General features: G+C 44.4%; 1 protein-coding gene across 2 annotated transcripts; it reads left to right on the top strand.

Annotated features, from left to right (window-relative positions):
* The first annotated feature begins 1,304 nt into the window (after window positions 1-1,304).
* LOC125409899 (acyl-coenzyme A thioesterase 6-like) lies at window positions 1,305-13,516 on the top strand. 2 transcript variants are annotated; one of them, XM_087911650.1, is made up of 3 exons: window positions 1,305-2,001; window positions 5,888-6,090; window positions 8,632-9,750. In XM_087911650.1, exons 1-3 carry the CDS (start codon window positions 1,548-1,550, stop codon window positions 9,235-9,237), a joined length of 1,263 nt encoding a protein of 420 aa, XP_087767776.1. In that variant the 5' UTR covers window positions 1,305-1,547; the 3' UTR covers window positions 9,238-9,750. The 2 variants fall into 2 exon arrangements, with proteins under 2 accessions (XP_087767776.1, XP_087767777.1); XM_087911651.1 differs by lacking the exon at window positions 8,632-9,750 and adding an exon at window positions 10,958-13,516 and having other exon boundaries at window positions 1,306-2,001.
* The last annotated feature ends 4,653 nt before the right edge of the window (window positions 13,517-18,169 follow it).

The following is an 18,169-nucleotide window of genomic DNA, read 5'->3' as shown; positions in this document are numbered from 1 at the left end:
CTCAGGACTTGGGAGGCACAGAGAGAGAGAGAGAGAGAGAGAGGGGGGGGGGGGTCTGTGAAAGGTGATGACTTCTAGAAGATCTTTAGACCACAGGGAGTGTGCCCATGAGAGGAGCTATGGAATCCTAATGTCTTTCTTTCTAACTTGTGATGTACACATAGGTGGACCTCATTCTGCCATCTGGTATACCCAGATCTTGGACTGTATTACAGAAGTGTTAAACATTTTCGTCTCATAAATTAATATCCTGGATATCTCATTGCAGTAATGTGAACCTGACTAAAACAGGTTTGGAAAGAAAAGAAAATGTCTGTAGCAGAAGAGTGGCTCTTGGCGTCTGGTAGTGAGAGATCCATTTCTGGGTCTTTTCTTTTTTCTTTTTTTTTTTCCAGGGGGGGGGTTCGAGACAGAGTTTTTCTGTGTAACAATCCTGCTTTGCAGACCAGGCTGACCTCCAACTCACAGAGATTCGCCTGCCTCTGCCTCCTGAGTGCTGGGACTAAAGACTCTTGTCTTTATAAGGATATGATCACACAATTGTGTGTATAAGTTCCCTTTACACATTGGACCTGTTCTCATATGTAGTTTGCTATGTTTCAAAGTGACTCTCAAAGCTTGTGTGGTAGAAACTTACCCACTGGTAGGTAGAAACTTAGAGAGGACTCTGTGCTGGTAAATGGAGTGGGTTATAGCAGGTGTGGGGTATCTTTAGTTTTCTCTTGGAAGAATGAGTTTCGCCTTTTTTTTTTTTCTTGCATGCTTTGTCTGTGGGTTTGTTTAAAACAGGGCCTCTCTCTATGTATCCCAGGCTGGCTTTGAATTATAATGATCCTCCTGTCTTTGGGTCATTACACCCAAATTTGAGTGCTATTTGCTTTCTTCTAGCAAACGATATGTGACCAAATACTTGGACATTCCATAACTCAAAACTATCAGAAATTTCTTTTCTTGCCAGGTGTTAGTGGCACACGCCTTTAATCCCAGCACTTGGGAGGCAGAGGCAAGTGGGTCTCTGTGAGTTTGAGGCCAGCCTGGTCTACAAGTGCTAGTTCCGTGACAGGTTCTAAAGTTACAGAGAAACCCTGTCTTGAAAAACCAAAAATAAATAAATAAATAAATAAATAAATAAATAAATAAAACAAAAATTTTAAAAAATCGTTTATAAATTATCCAACGTTACATATTTCCCTAGAGTAGCAAAAATGACCTATAATGAAAGTAAAAGTTGTTTGTTTCCTTTTACAAAAAACTGCTACCTAATCTACGCAAGGACAGGACTTTGCCTCGATCTTATTCACCTAGTGTCACTACCAATCCACATGAGCAGAATCTTGTGGCCCTACTTGACCCCACTGCTACTCTGATCTCCCCTGTCAGTCTGCAGACACCAGCCCGGTTTCTGTCTCTGTTTTCCCTGAGAAGCGCGACCCACGGCTCGGGACCTCCCAGAGACCGACCAGGACGGCTCCACAGCAGGCCAGGCTCCGCTCCGGACTCGCGTGGAGCTTCCCAAGGCCTCCTGCTTTAGCTCCAGTCCTGGCATAATGGCGACGTTGAGCCTAGAGCCCGCGTGCCGCAGCTGCTGGGACGAGCCGCTGAGCATCGCCGTGCGCGACCTGGCCCCCGAGCAGCCCGTCACGCTGCGCGCCGCCCTGCGCGACGAGAAAGGCATTCTCTTCCGCGCCCACGCGCGCTACCGCGCCGACCCCAAAGGCGAGCTGGACCTGGCGCGCGCGCCCGCGCTGGGCGGCAGCTTCGCCGGGCTCGAGCCCATGGGGCTGCTCTGGGCCATGGAGCCCGATCGGCCGCTCTGGCGCCTGCTCAAGCGCGACGTGCAGACGCCCTTCGTGGTGGAGCTGGAGGTGCTGGACGGCCACGAGCCCGACGGTGGGCGGCTGCTGGCGCGGGCGGTGCACGAGCGTCACTTCATGGCTCCCGGGGTGCGGCGCGTGCCCGTGCGCGAGGGTCGTGTGCGCGCCACACTCTTCCTGCCTCCAGGTGAGCAGCCCTCAGGTCTGTGCTCTCAGCCTAGACTGATCTCTGGTCCTGCATAAACCTGGCGGGACAGTCACATAATTGTGGTACTTCCGCACTCCAAAACCTGCCAGTCGTTTTAAATGAAAAATTTTCTAGCAAGTCTCATCCCTTAAGGCACCGTGAATCTCTCAGCTTTATGCTGAAGAGGGCATTCAACTTTAGACTTTTGAAATCCACTAAATGCCGCAATATGGGTGCATTTTAAGTACCGATATAATCAATAACTTATGCCTGTAGCAATAGTGACTTTGACCTCCTTTCACATCGAACTTTCAAAGGTCCTTACACCCACAAATGAAGACAGTGTACCCTAATCATTAAAATGCATATGAATGTCCCTGGCAGTCCTCCCCCAACTGTAAACAAGCTGGCGATGCTTCTCAGCCTAGAGTGATTTTTTTGCCGGTCCGTGAAGACATTTAGCAATATCTGCGGAGATTTTTGTTTGTCAAAAATGAAGGCAGGAAACGCTGTTGCCATCTAGCTGGTAGAGTCCAAATACTGAACAGCCTGAGAACAAAATGATCTTGTTCCAAATGGATATAGTGGGCTCGGGAGACAGCTCAGGTGGCAAAGTGCTTGCTTGGCAACCATGGCCCTCAGCCCCTCAGGACCCATGTTAAAAGCTGGGCACCAGATTTGATGCCTATAACCGCAACCTGGAAGAACAGACAGAATTCCTGCGGCTTGTTAGCATGCCACTGCAGCGTGCAGTGAGCTCCAGGCTTAGAACTAGTCTCCAAAAGTCAGGTGAAGAACTATTGAAGCTGGGAGGTGGTGGCGCATGCCTTTGGGAGGAAGATATCTGTGAGTTCGAGGCCAGCCTGGTCTACAGAGTTAGTTCCAGGACAGCTAGGGCTGTCACACAGAGAAACCCTGTCTCAAACAACAACAACAAAAGAACTATTGAGGAAGATACCCGATATTGACCTTTGACCTCTATACACACACACACACACACACACACACACACTTGTCTAGTGGTGCCCTGGTGAAAAGGAGATGGGTGTGTGCTGGACTAAGGGACTTCAGGTGATCCTATCTGCAACAGCTGGAACATTAAGTATTTCGTGTATATAGTCTGTTCCTGGGTGGTACCTGAGCAGTCTCTGATGAGCCTGTCATAGCTAGGCCCTCCAACACACACATCAGGACACACTCACATTCACACACAAGCACAAATACTCACATGCATGTCACACACATACACAAGTGGATGGTGGTGGTTTGAATAAAAATGGTTGCCATAAATCCATAGGGAATGACTCTATTAGGAGGTGTGGTGTTATTGGAGAAGGTGTGGCTTTGTTAGAGGAAGTGCATCGCTAGGGAGTGGCTTCAAGCTCTCAGAAGCTCAAGCCAGGCCTCGTGACTCAGTGTCTCTTTCTGATGACTGTGGGTCCAGATGTAGAACTGTCAGCTCCTTCTCCAGCACCTGTATACCACCATGCTTCCCACCATGACAATAATGGGCTAATTTGAACTGTAAGCCAGCCCCGATTAAATGTTTTCCTTTATAGCAGTTGCTGTGGTCATGGTGTCTCTTCACAGCAATGGAAAGCCTAAGACATGGATACTGTGCTGATGCTGACAAACCCTGGTCTGAGAAAATAGGGTGCAGTCTATGGAAACAGTGGAAAGACAGTCCCTGGTATGCCCCTCCAATCACAGAGAAGGACTAGAGTCACAGCAGTACACAGAATTTTGAAACTGAATTTGGTGGTTGTTGTACAAAGTAAGAGACTATGCCTCTTTCTTACAGCTCTTGGGCACTTTCTAACCTGAACTGGTGGCTACTTGGTACAGCGGGAACTCTGCAACTGGAACGGAGTCCTACTCCATTTCTCTGTCTCCGTTTCTGGAGACTTCCACATGACTTTAGGAGGAGCTCTGTAAATCACCCTGACTGATTCAGTTATCCATTAAGAGTATTTATCCTAGTCACTGTCCTCTGTGAAGAGACACCATGACCGAAGCAATTCTTCTGAAAGAAAGCATTTAATTGGGGGCTTGCTTACATTTTTCCAACATGTAGTTCATTATCATGATGAGGAGCATGGCAGCGTGTAGACAGGAGCTGGAGCAGTAGTTGAGAGCTACATCCTGGTCCATAGACAGAGAGGGCAACACTGGACCTCGTGTGGGCTGTGGAAACCTCAAAGCCCACTCCTAGTGACACACTTCCCCCAATAAGGCCACGCCTCCTAATTCTTCTCAAATAGTGTTACTTCCTGATGACCAAGCATTCAAGTATATGGACCTCTGGGGTCCATCCTTATTCAAACCACCACAGTGTTATAGAGTCTTTCATTAAGGACAAGTAAACAACATGATTTCCAAGTAAATTATTTAAATGGTGTGGTTGCATACATTTGAAATTCCAGTGTCCCGGAGGCATGGACAAGAGGATCAGGAGCTCAAGATCCTGGGTTACCAAGCAAGTGTGAGGCTAGCGTGCACTGCATGAGACTTAAAGAACAAGAGGGAAATGAAGAAAAAAAATAAGAAAAGAAAAACAAACGGAAAATTTCATTGTCTACTGTGCGGCCTGCACTGGTTTGAATGGGCTTATATATTTGAATATCTTGTCCCCAGTTGATAGAGCTGTTTGGGAAGGATTAAGAGGTGTGGCCTTGTTGAGGGAGGCGTGTCACTGCAGTGGCTTTCGAGATTTCAAAAGGCAACAATATTCTCCATTCTCTCCACACTGTGCTTGTGGATCAAGAGAAGAGCTGTCAGCTGCTGCTCCAGGACTGCCTGCTGCCATGCTCCCCTACCAGCTGCTCCCGTGATTACCATATATTCCAACCCTCTGAAATCGTGAGCTCCAGATTAGACTCTTCCTTTTATTAGTTGCCTTGGTCAGGGTGCTTTTTTTCACAGCAATGAAAAGGTAACTGAGACAGGACCTACCAAAATGTGGGGCAAAATTTATAGCATAAAAGAAATTACCCTTATCCAGAGAATACAGTGTGGCAGGTACTTCGAGAAGGCACTGGGGAGAACTCATCTGAGACTATCTAATCCAGCTCAGCCTTGGGGACACACTGGAAAGGCTGTCTGGGAGGGGAACCAAAAGTGAAGTTGACAAACTGAGAAGTTGAGCAGATCAAAGTCAGGAGAGAGAGAGAGAAAAAAAAATAGCACAATCAACAAAAGAAACAGTAGATAAAAATATTCAGGGGTCAGAACAACTTGGCAGGTACAGGGTGCTCTTCTTTAAAGGCAGAAAAGAAGACAAGGAGAGGGGAAGACCCTCTAGTAACCCCGGGTGAACATATAGAGCTTTCTCAGATACTCTCCGAGGAAACTGAAAAAAGTGGTTGGAAGACATGTGCTATTTTTAAACTTTATTTATTAATACTTATGACAAATTCTGGGGGAAAAACATTTTATTCCACTTTTCTTTTCTTGGTAGATTATTAAAAACAGCCAGACAGACACAGTGGTGTACTCCTTTAATCCCAGGAAGCAGAGGCATGCAGATCTCTGTGAGTTTGAGACCAGTCTGGTCTATATAGTGAGTTCCAAGCTAGCCAGACCCTGTCCAAAAACAAAAAACAAAAAAACAAAAAACAAGCAAACAAACAAAAACAAATGTGGTGCCACACATCTGCAACTCCGCTGTTGAGAGGCAGAGGCAGGAGGGTCAAGGTTCCAGGCCACAGTAAGGTCATGTCTCCAAATAAATAAAGTAGGAGGGGGGAGGGGTCCTGATTCTCAGATATCTCCAGCCACCACATCCCTGACTTCAAAGACTTTTTCTTGTTAATTGCCAAAATCTGAATCCCCAAATCTCTTTTGAGCAGCTAAGTCATTTTGTGATGTGATGTGTTGTGCTCCGCAGGCAAGGGGAGGTTCCCAGGGATCATCGATTTGTTTGGAAGTGGCGGTGGCCTGTGTGAATACAGAGCCAGCCTTCTGGCTGGGCATGGTTTTGCTGTACTTGCTCTGGCTTACTTCAGATTTGAAGACCTCCCTGAATATTTGAGTGATGTGCACCTGGAGTACTTTGAAGAAGCCTTGGCCTTTCTGCTGCAGCATCCAAAGGTGGGGTCCAGTGCTGTCCTTAATACAAAGGAGGGGAGGGAAGTGTACTCAAGGCTAGAGCCAAAAGCCTTGTCAGGACGCTGGGCGTTAGAGATACAAAGGGAGAGCCAAGCAGTTCCTCAACAGTGGCTAAGACTATTCCTGTTTCTACCCATCTTTCCTCTCTCTTAAGATTTGACTGTTTAGTTTCTTTCCTAACTATCATAACTCTAAAGCACTGCACTAAGAAACTGCTAGCCTTGAGTTTTCCTCCCACAGTTGCCCAAGTAAGGCAGCTGACATCTCAGAGGCTTGACTTTCCTCATTACTAACATTAATATAAGTTGTTATTGGGGAAAGCTTGACTGAAGAGAGATGTCTTTGAGACCGCTGGTGACGCCAGAATAGGAATGGCGTTTTGGTGATATTACGGATTCTCATCAATGCTATGTGATGCATATTATTGTACTAGCTAGTTTTATGTCAGCTTGACACGAGCTAAAGTCATCAGAGAGGAGGGAACCTCAACTGAGAAAATGCCTCCCTAAGACTGGGCTGTAGATAAACCTGCAGGACATGTTCTTAATTAGTGATTGATGGGAGAGGGCCCAGCCACTTGTGGGTGGTTCCATCGCTGGACAGATGGTCCCGGGTTCTATAAGAAAACAGGATGAGCAAGCCATGAGGAGCAAGTCAGTAAGCAGCACTGCTCCATGGCCTCTGCATCAGCTCCTGCCTCCAGGTTCCGGCCCCCGGTTTGAGTTCCTGTCCTGACTTCCTTTATGATGGACTGTGATGTGGGAATGTAAGCCAAATAAGCCTTTTCCTCCGCAAGTTGCTTTTGGTCATGGTGTTTTATCACAGGAGTGATAACCCTGCCTGACTAAGACAATTATTATGCTTTTATAAAGTATCTGAGAGCAAAAAAATTATTTTAAATATTTTCTGTGAACGTAAGTGGAATGACACAAACCTTTGCTGCCATCTAAACTGAGAGTATGGAACATTCTAATGCTGAGTGTTAAGATGGTTTGTAAAGACTTCAGATACTCCAATTTTGTTGGAGTTCAGGGACAACTCTAGGCAGAGCTATTAAAACCTAAATGAGCTGGGCAGAGTAGCCTGCACCTTTAACTCCAGCATTTGGGAAGCAGAGGCAGGAGGACCTCTGTGAGCTCTAGGCCCGCCAGGTGATCTGGGATTATGATGGCTTTATTTTTTTATTATTATTTTTTTAAAAGACTTATTTATTTATTCATATAGTATCCTGCCTGTAGGCCAGAAGAAGGCACCAGATGTCATTATAGATGGCTGTGAGCCACCACGTGGTTGCTGGGAATTGAACTCAGGACCTCTGGAAGAGCAGTCAGCGCTCTTAACTGCTGAGCCATCTCTCCAGCCCTGTGATGGTTTTATTAAAGGGAGATAAGGCCCTAGAAAAATAAGAGATCAAGAGTGGTTCCTGACCTAGGACCTTTGTTTTACATTACCACGCAATGGTCTTCTTTTGGCTGAACTCTTTCCCACGGGGTGAGGAGTCTGAAGAGCCAAGGAAATTTGTTTGCTTGGAACTCAGATGCTTTTAACCACACTCTGGGGGTGTGAAACTCCCACATTCTCTGACTGGCATCTCTGACCATGTGTCTAAGCCCTTGCCTCTTCGCTTTGTTGACCAGAACATATGCACCTAACTTTAAATATGTAAGCTGTATGTCCACACATAATGAAGGCCCTTTACGGTGCACAAAAGAAGCAGATGTGGAAAGAGAAGGAAGGTGGGCTGGGATCCAGGATCTGGTGTCTATGGCTGGCTCTTCTTGCTACATCAATACAGAACTATAAGTGAGGTTGGGGTTTTCTTTTTTAATACAGGGTTTCTCTGTGTAGCCCTGGTTATCCTGGAACTCTCTCTCTCTCTGTAGACCAGGCTGGCCTCAAACTTCAGTTATCCACCTGCCTCTGCCTCCCAAGTGCTGGGATTAAAGGTGTGCACCATCACCACCCAGCAAGTTCTAAGAGTTTAAATTTAACTTGATCATCCATCCATACATGTATATACACTTACAGCTGAGATCAGGACCAAATAGATCTTTGTAATACAGAGGATGTATTACAAAATTAGAGCATCCTAAGTAATACCTGTGTTGGCCACACAGGCGTTGATAAGAACAGTGGCCGTGATGTTCCTTAGGAAAGCAGCCATCGAGAGGCACGGGTCACTGCATATGGAGAAACCAAGAAGGCCAACATTCAGGCCTTTCACCTGATGAGGAGAGAGAACGAGTGGTGGTCTATTCATCAAGACAGAGAAAATATTTAACAGTTTGTTCATTAGTTTTGTTTATAAGGGCCTTTATGTGTACTCTTGACCTGGTCTTTATAAACATTAGATGGTGCGTATACTCAGAAATCAATTCATTTGTTTACTAACGGGCACGTTTCAGTTTTGTAGATTATTAAATAAGGAGGACAAAGAAGTTATAGCGGAGACAGGTACTCAGGGAATATAAACTCACTGCACGCTTTCCACTTGTGAGCTCTACAGTTGTTCTCTCTCATCAGGTGAAAGGCCCGGATGTCGGCCTTCTTGGTTTCTCCAAAGGCGGTGACCTGTGCCTCTCGATGGCTGCTTTCCTAAAGAACATCACGACCACTGTCCTTATCAACGCCTGTGTGGCCAACACAATAGCTCCCCTGTATTACAAAGGTCTGTCTGTTCCCGGTCTCGGCTGTGACCTAACAAAACAAAAGACCATGGAGTCAGGCCTTTTGGATTTGGTGGATATTTGGAACAATCCCCTGGAGGAACCTCACCGCCAAAGTCTTATTCCACTGGAAAGGGCCCAGGGACCCTTCCTATTCATCGTGGGCTTGGATGATCATAACTGGAAGAGTGAATCCTATGCTCATATAGCCTGTGGACGGCTACAAGCCCATGGAAAAGACAGGCCCCAGGTAATCTACTATCCAGAAACTGGCCACTGCATCGACCCGCCTTATTTCCCTCCTTCCAGAGCTTCTGTGCACGCAGTGTTGGGCGAAGCAGTGTTCTATGGAGGTGAGGCAAGGGCTCACTCAAGGGCACAGGTGGATGCCTGGCAACAAATCCAGATTTTCTTCCAAAAATATCTCAATCATGAAATGCCTGAGAAGCGCAGCAAAATATAACATTGCAACTTTAAACCAAATGCCATGTGTGAGAGCTCTAATCATGCAAATTCCTTTGGACTTCCAGAGTACTAAGGAGGCTTTTTTTGTGGTCTCATATTCACATCCTTGTGTAGACAAGGATGACCTCGAACTTCTGATCCTTCTGCTTCCATCTCTTCAGTGCTGAGAGTATAATCTTACTCTTACCCTATCATGGTTTTCTGGGTATACACAAAACCTCTCACCAAGCCAATTCTAACCAATAAAAAAAAGTTTCCTCAGAGGTAACTGTGAGAGTCAACTGTAAAACTTCGAGTATAATCATCCACCTTGTATTCTAACTGTCTATGATGTGAACTCTGGGAGTTTCTGCTTCAACTCATTCCTGGGCAGACCTGTTGCTGGAGAGACACTAGGTATGTCTAACCCGAACAGTTAGACAAGATTTCCAGCATCTGTAAAATAAGTGCCAAGCTTAGAAATCAGTACTCCCGAATTCTTAGTCCTATTAAAAGCATCAAGTGATATAAAGGTCGTCTCTTCAAAGATGTCTCCATAGTAGCAAGTAGGTCTCCAGCTCAGGCTCTACCGGTCACTTTGTGGTTGCTCTTGAATAAGCTGTTGATCTCTCTAACCCTCCATTTCTTTATCTGTATACTGCGAAAGTAAGAAATGCTGCATTGAGATGTTATGATTAAATCAGACAATCCCCACAAGCCACTTAGACAGTTAACCTGAAAGTATTAGCTGCTTTTTTGTTCTGATGAGGATATTGGAAGCACGAAGTGTTGAGAAGCTCATCTAGAGATAGAGGTGTTTGCTGCTTGGTAAGGAAGCCTGAGGGCCTGAGTTCAATCACCAGACCCCATGGAAAGGGGACAGGAGAGAAACAGTTCTACAAAGCTGTCCTTTGCCCTCTATAAGCACATATACATCACACACACACACACACACATATATATACAGACACACACATATATACACACAGACACACACACAGACACATCACACATACATATACATCACACACACATATACACACACACATATACACACAGAGAGACACACACATATACATCACACACACACATATATACACAGACACACACATATATACACACAGACACACACACAGACACATCACACATACATATACATCACACACATATACACACACATGTATATACACACACACATATACACACAGAGAGACACACACATATAAATCGCACACACATACACACATTTTTTTTTTACAAAATCTGGTTGGTGGAAGAACTAAATCAATCTACCCCAAAACCCATGGATTTCATTGATTACTTGACTATATTTGTCCTAAGATTTTACCTTCTACTAATGCTGAATTACATTGTGTGAAGTTCAAGTCAACCGACAGCCACATAATGAAGGCTCCGAAAGCCAAGTTGGAGAGCTTAGATTCAAACATTTTAAAAATAAATTTAAAAAAAAAAACTAATCATTTTCCCTGACACTTAGTGGCACGCAGCAGATGTGATAAACCTGAAATGAGTTCAGTCACACTTTTCAGAAGGAAAACAACAAACAAGTCGGAGTGTAAGGAAGTCGAGACTATGGTTAACAGAGTTTGGAGAGAGGAGAGAAGAGGGCACAGAGAAAGGGTGATGAAGGGTCCTGAGTTCCAGCTGACAGGAAGAGGTGTGCGTCCTTCGCGGCAGGGTGCTGGGAATAGTGATAGCGTGCTGTGTGTTTTCAAAAGTTAGAAGAAGCTTTTTCTGCTGGGAACCGGCTGCTCGCTGTTGAAATGGACAAGTTCATGAAACCCGGGAAAGTGGTGCTCATCCTGGCTGGATGCTACTCCGGACGCAAAGCCGTCATCGTGAAGAACATTGATGATGGCACCTCAGACCGCCCTTACAGCCATGCCCTGGTGGCTGGAATTGACCACTATCCCCGAAAAGTGACAGCTGCCATGGGCAAGAAGAAAGTCGCCAAGAGATCCAAGATCAAGTCCTTTGTGAAGGTTTATAACTACAACTACCTGATGCCCACAAGGTACTCTGTGGACATCCCCCTGGACAAAACTGTTGTCAACAAGGATATCTTTAGGGACCCAGCCCTGAAACGCAAGGCAAGGCGGGAAGCCAAGGTCAAATTTGAGGAACAATATGAGACAGAGAAGAACAAATGGTTTTTCCAGAAGCTTCGTTTTTAGGTATATTTTTGCTTACATCATTAAAAGTTTTAAAAAAAAAAGTTAGAAGAAAAGATTTTGAATGTATTTTTTTTACCATAGCATGATAAATATTTGTGGAGATATGGTTAACCTGGCTTAAACATTGTACGATGTATTTATGTATCAAAACGTCATACATTGGTCCCTTTCTGTTGCTGTGACAAAATACAGTGGCCAAAGGCAACTTATGGTTTCCAATCTCACAGGGCTAGAGTCCATAATGACAGGGACGGCACGAGAGCAGGGGGCTGGAGCAGGAAGCTACCTAATCACCTTTCTATCCACATGGAGGAAACACGCACATGCACACATGCACACACAAAGACAGAAAGACAGAGACAGAGAGAAAAGGAGAGTGATGGGAGTGGGGAGGCTACAGACTCTCAAAGTCCATCCCAGTGACATTCTTACTTCATCATGCCTTCATATCCTATAAGTTCCACAACATCCCCAAAACAGCAACTGATGACCGAGTGAGTATTCAAATACGTGACTCTATGGGGGACCTTTTCCCATTCACATTATCACCCCCAAATGTGTACAAGTTCTTGTTTTTAGACACTTTAAAATAAATCTTTAAATGATAAAACATAACCAAATCCAACCTATTGTCATCTTTTCCTTGATAAACACAATATTCTTGAATGCACGTCTGGCTGGTTGAAAAGGCTAACAGACGATTCGAAAAGTAAATACATGTCTGGGTTAACCATTGGCTGTTCAAAACGATTTGTGCAGCTGGACTTGGTGGTTCTTTAATCCCAGCCTCTTGGAAGACTGAGGCAAGATTGCAAGTTCACAGTCTTCCTGGGTTACAGAGCTAGTTGAAGTCCAATCTGGGCACTTAATTGAAACCTAGACTCAAAGTGTCAGACAAAAGGAAAGTGGCTGCCGCTGTAGCTCGGTGATAGAGCGCTTGCTTTTGTCTAAGTTGGCTACACGTTCTAACAACTGAAAATGCAGACTTCTTTTTTTTCTTATGTATTATGTATGTGTGCCTGAAAACCAGAAGAAGACACCAGATCTTATTTTGGATGGTTGTGAGCCCCCATGTGGTTGCTGGGAATTGAACTCAGGGCCTCTGGAAGAGCAGTCAGTGCTCTTAACCGCTGAGCCATTTCTCCAGCCCCCAAAATGCAGACTTCTTATATCTTCTAAAGTATCATTTCTTAAGTTATGCTATTTTTTTAAGTTAGGCTATTTTATATGCTCATTTTATTTTAAAAAAAATAGATTTATTTTCTACGTGTTTGGGGTAGAAGTGTCACTCCAGCCCCCGGCATCCACATACCCAAAGAGCCTGGAATATTCAGGTTGGAACTCCAACCCGAGCCTACTCCCCTGGAGTTGCCTCTGTCCAGACTCTGCCCCTGAGAAAGCCCACCATCAGAGGCTCCTCCCCTGAGGACATTAAAAGCCCCACCTTGTGGCTACCCCTTGTGGTCTCCTCAACTTCCTCTGGGGCCACCCAGGAGTGCTTTGCTCAGAATAAACCTGAATTTATTAATTTGTTTTGATTGGCTGATTACTTCAGCAGCGGGAGAGTCCCATTAACCAGGAATTAAACTTAACAATATGTTAAGTGTTTTGCCTGTGTGTGTGTGTGTGTGTGTGTGTGTGTGTGTGTGTGTGTGTACACAATGTGGGGCCACATTTTATTCAAAACTTAACAGAAAACACAGATTATGTATATAATACGCACATTCTTCACTGTATAAAATCTAAGAAGTGCAGAAAAAGTAGCATTTCTCTTAGTTCATTTTCCAATCCCAGCTTTCTTCCAAGGCAACATACTGCTGAAGTGACTGTCTTGCCCTAACTTCTCTTTGTACCTGCTTAAGTGCTTTTCGGCCCCTGATCATTCTGAGCAGTCACGTCCACTTTGGCAATACATCCGGGACTTTCCATGACTCTTACCATGGCCCAGATATATAACCAAAATGACTTCTGAATGTACAGCTTCAACAAATGTTACCATGTTTCCCTGACCTACTCCTGACAATGATGTCGTTATGATTCTTCTGGGTTTTGTCTTTTGTTGTCATTGTTTTGTTTTTTGCCTCAATAAAAGCTGTGTCCTGAGCTTTGAGCTCAAGAGTTCTTTGTGGCAATAGCCTACTCCCAGTCACTAGCTAAAACAAAGGACTATTATTTGGCCTGAAATGCAGCTGACAATAATACTATTGCTAACTTGATAAAACCCCTTCTAGACCATTTTTATACACATATAAGAATAGGACGTGGTTTTATTCTGAGAGTTCAATGCCTTCTCAAAAACAAAATCTATTAAAGTCATATACCATAAATGTTTGGGTCTTCTTACACATTCAAAACAATACACTAATACTTGTGCCTGGCGACAAGAAGACAGAGTTTATTTTTTCAGAATAGCCAAAGTTGAGCCATGCAGATATCTCAGTGAATAGCATTTGCTGCCAAAGCTGATGACCCCCCAGGACTCACACGGTGGAAGGAGAGAACAGACTCCCACAGGTTCTCCTCTGACGTCCACACATGACACGCACGTACCCACACACTACTAAACAAATGAAGGTGATCAAACTTTCAAAACCACCCTATCAACTGAAAACAGCCCACCAAAGTTTGTGCCTTCCTCAGTTTTGAAACTTCATGGCTTTCAAGTCAGAGGACTTCCTCTGTATGTTTCTGTTATCTTACCTTGCTACCTGACCGCTCATTCCGTGTCTCATTGAACTGTTTCCATGTGAACTGTGATGGTCTTTCTTGGACATAACTTGTCCTAGCGCCTGGGTGCTTCCACTTAGCACGTTTAGGGAACAGTGTCCCCTGGTGGCCAGAGAGAGGTTTTAGAGACTGTGGCCTGTGAATATTTTCAGTCAGAAACCACTGCTTCCCTTCCCAGTCTCTTTTCTCTGAGCAGCAGACTGGGTATGAGATCTTGAATCTCGCATACTGTCCTGCCGTTAGGTAAAACATAAACATGGCCATTCAAGCCTTGCTGCTGTTTGTGCAGCCTGTCAAACTTGGAAACCCTAGCCTCAGCTTTCATGAGAAAAACTCAATTTTAAAAACAAACCCCAAGATAACAAATTATCTTAATGGATAATCGTGCGATCAGTTGTGGTCCTTGAGCTGTCTATGAAGGCGTGAGCTGCGAGGTAGCCAAGGAAGCTACAGCTGCATCCGAGAGTTTGTTCTCTCTTTCTGCTGTGTGGGTTCTGGCGGCCAAACTCAGGTCATCAGGCTTGGTGACAAGCACCTTTACCTGCTGCGATATCATCCAGCCCTCGCTTTTCTTATTTCATTTTTGAGAATCTCTCACTAAATTCAGAGGTCATGTACTCAGCTAGACTGGCGGGCCATCCAACATCAGGGACCCTCCCCACCCAGCACTATGCCAGCCAAGCAATTAGGTGACACCAGCGTTCAAGTATAGATAGTCACATCCTTTGAGCTCTGAGCTGTGGTCTCTTAGGCGCTCCTTGAACATGGGCTGAGTGAGTAAGTCGATGAGTCATAGTTAGGGTTTATTGTGGTTGCTGTTGTTCTCTGTTTGTTTGTTTCTCCTTATACAGGGCCTATTTGCTTTGCAAATAAAATGTGTTTTGGATAAACTTGATTTATTGTTGTGGTAAATAGGTAATTATTTAGGAGATATATATTGACTTGGGGAAATAAATGATACACTCGATATCTAGGAGACAACGAAATCAAGGAGCTCACTTTATTAGTGTTGTTGTTACTGTTATTATTAATTGAGATTTGAGTCAGGGTCTCCTTATGTGCCTGGCCTGAAACTTTCTATGTAGACCAGACTGGTCTCAAACTCACAGAGGTCTGCCTGCATCTGTCTCCCAAATTCATCAAACCTAGAAAGAAGTTTATTCTACAACAAACCAAAAATACCGTGAGGGAAAGATTAGCTGTTTTCCAATCAAATAACTATAATGGCAGCCAAAATCAGAATTGGAAATCAGACTATGGAAATTTGATAAAATGATAATTCTAATTTGAGCTTATTAATAAGCCTCTCGCCCATATAAAATGCTAACAATGAATGGCTATTGCAACTATTTTGTACAACCATTAATAGTGTTAAATGTGACAATTTTTTCTCTTTTGTTCAGTACATACCTTTGTTTAAAAATTAAAGGCTTTTTAAAAACACATTTGTTCCAGTTCGCCATCCTTTAACATTTTAGCCATGCTTACCAGAGTCCAGATTTTCTGAGCTTCGGGAAACTATTTCAGTACTGTTTTAAAACTTTTCTCTCAAATTCCTTTTACTCACTGAATAATTACAAACCAACACAAGCCACATTTTCTGGTGAACAACTTTTAGAGTCTATTTAGTGATTTTGACGGATTATTTTTAAAAAGGCAAAAGAGAACATGGAAAAGGGAAAGGAAAGCTCTATTGTATAATTCTTTTGTTTCTTAGGGGGATGTGTTTAGCCTCAGAAAATCTGAAACCCAAAGCATTTTTTATAGTTTTTTTTCGTTTTTGAGACAGGGCCTCTCTGTGTACTCTTGGCTTTCCTGGAGCTGGCGGTACACGCAGTAAAGAAACCACTGGCACAGCTCTTTCGTGATTAAGGGGAAGGTTTTGTGTCATAGTTAAGAGGAAGAGAATAGCCAGAGGCATCTGGGGGAGTCTGCCTTGGCTACCTCTCGGAACAGAGAGAGAAGCACAGAGAAAGGACAGACTGGCAGTTGCAAGGGCTACGGGAGCAGAGAAGATAGGAAAAACGGTGGGAGAGTCCTGTCTGTTATAAGGGGTTACATGAAGGCAGGAGGGCAGGCTAGCTGGCATGGCCTGGGAACCAGCATGGGGCTCCGATCTGTTGGAGGCTTGTCTGAGTTAATAGAGAACTACAGGCCCTTTCCGGAGGTTGGGAACTTGTAGGACCAGATAAGAAAGTAATGGCTTTTCCTGGCAAACAGAAAGCCATTTTACAAGGTTTCTGAGGAATGCCCAGTGTTCACAGGGTCAGAGTCCAGCCTGAGCTGAGCCCAGACTGTCATCCTGGGGGTTAGGATCTGACACTTGCTATGTTGACCAGGCTGGCCTCAAACTCACAGAGATTCCTCCTTCCTCTGCCTCCCCAGTGCTGGGATTAGAGGCATAGGCTTTCCACATACCTAGCTTGATAAGAAATGTGTCAAATATGCTGAGTTAATTTACAGAGACAAGCACATGTCTGACAATATGAAGCTGGCACAGCAGTAAATGTTTAGAGCGGAGGGTTCAGCACAGATGTATAAAGGGAGGACCTGGTGGCACTCCAAGAGATCGCTGACTAGAGGTTTGTTTTTTGTTGTTGTTCGGTTAGGTTTTTCTCTTTTCTTTTTCTTTTCTTTTCTTTTCTTTTCTTTTCTTTTCTTTTTTTTTTTTTTTTTTTTGAGACAGGGTTTCTGTGTAGCCCTGGCTGTCCTAGAACTCACTCTGTGGACCAGGCTATCGTCAAACTCAGAGATCCTCCTGCCTCTACCTCCTGAGAGCTGGGATTAAAGGTGTGCACCACTGCCGGACTGTGTCTCTTACGCTTACAAGGACATGAGTCCTGGATTATGGTCCCACTTAATCTTAAAGTCCCTGTTTCTCGATACTGTGACACAGACATTAAGACTTCAGCATATGAATTTTGAAGAGACACAATTCTCTGGTAACAACTGCTATACCTGTATAATACCCCCTTTAAAAACGTGTTTCCGCACCTTCATGTGCACTATAAAGGTTTTAAAGAGGATCACATCATTTAGATTGCATGGGCAACTTGAATTTTTACTTAAAATACCAATACTTTTCAGGCCATGAGGAACTGAATCAAACTGTTCCGGGCAATAGCCCCTGGCCATAAAAAATGGTTTAGCCCTTACCTGACCACTCCACTCCACCTGCAGAATCAACAGGCCCTGAAAAGCCACCCCACAAAAACAAACAAACAAACAAAAAAGTTGTAACTTCCCAGTGGCTACCCATGTTGGGCTTTTTGTTGTTGTTTGTTGGTTTGTTTGTTTTTTGAGACAGGGTTTCTCTGTAGCTTTGGAGCCTGTCCTGGAACTAGCTCTTGTAGACCAGGCTGGCCTACGAACTTCCAGAGATCCTCCTGCCTCTGCCTCCCGAGTGCTGGGATTAAAGGCGTGCGCCACCACCACCCAACTGGTTCAGGATTTTTTAAAGCTTTTAAACACACATCACCAACAATCTTCCCAGAAAGGTGACATAAATTGTTCGCAGCTGTATATATGTGCAACTCTATTCTCCATGTCCCTAGCAACTCTATTAAAATATGTGTCTGTTTAAATTTTCTGACTTCTTAGTGAAGAAAAAAAGATAACCCCGATTGCACAAAACCAACACTTTGGAATACTTTTAAGTGTGCAGCTGAGATTTCAGGCGCCTGAGTTTTCCTCGGAGGATCTAAGGTAAGGAAAAGAGAAGTTCAGAATGTAGCTCTAGTTATACTGAGTTAGACGGCAAAGCGAATTGCCGAAGACAGCTTAGCCTTTCCCGTCGGTTTTCCAGGGAGGACTTCAAACAAAAACAAAAAAAAAGTTCTTTTATATCAGAAATGCCAATGCTATCAGTAGGTTTGAAAATTCAAGCTTAAGGCAATATTGGCACTGGGAAAGAGTATCATCTACTCCCCTGGTAGTTGAGTTCTGGTCTACACCAGCAGCTGCGCAGGAACGGGATTGGAGGACCCGAGGGTCCGCCAGCAGTCCCACAATGCCCTGCTCGCGCCACCC

The sequence above is a fragment of the Myodes glareolus genome, chromosome 11 (assembly GCF_982192425.1).
Source record: "Myodes glareolus chromosome 11, mMyoGla1.1, whole genome shotgun sequence".
NCBI classification, from domain to species: domain Eukaryota; kingdom Metazoa; phylum Chordata; class Mammalia; order Rodentia; family Cricetidae; genus Myodes; species Myodes glareolus.
The sequence above is the reverse complement of the archived record's forward strand: the minus strand, read 5'-3'. Positions and strand labels throughout refer to the sequence as shown.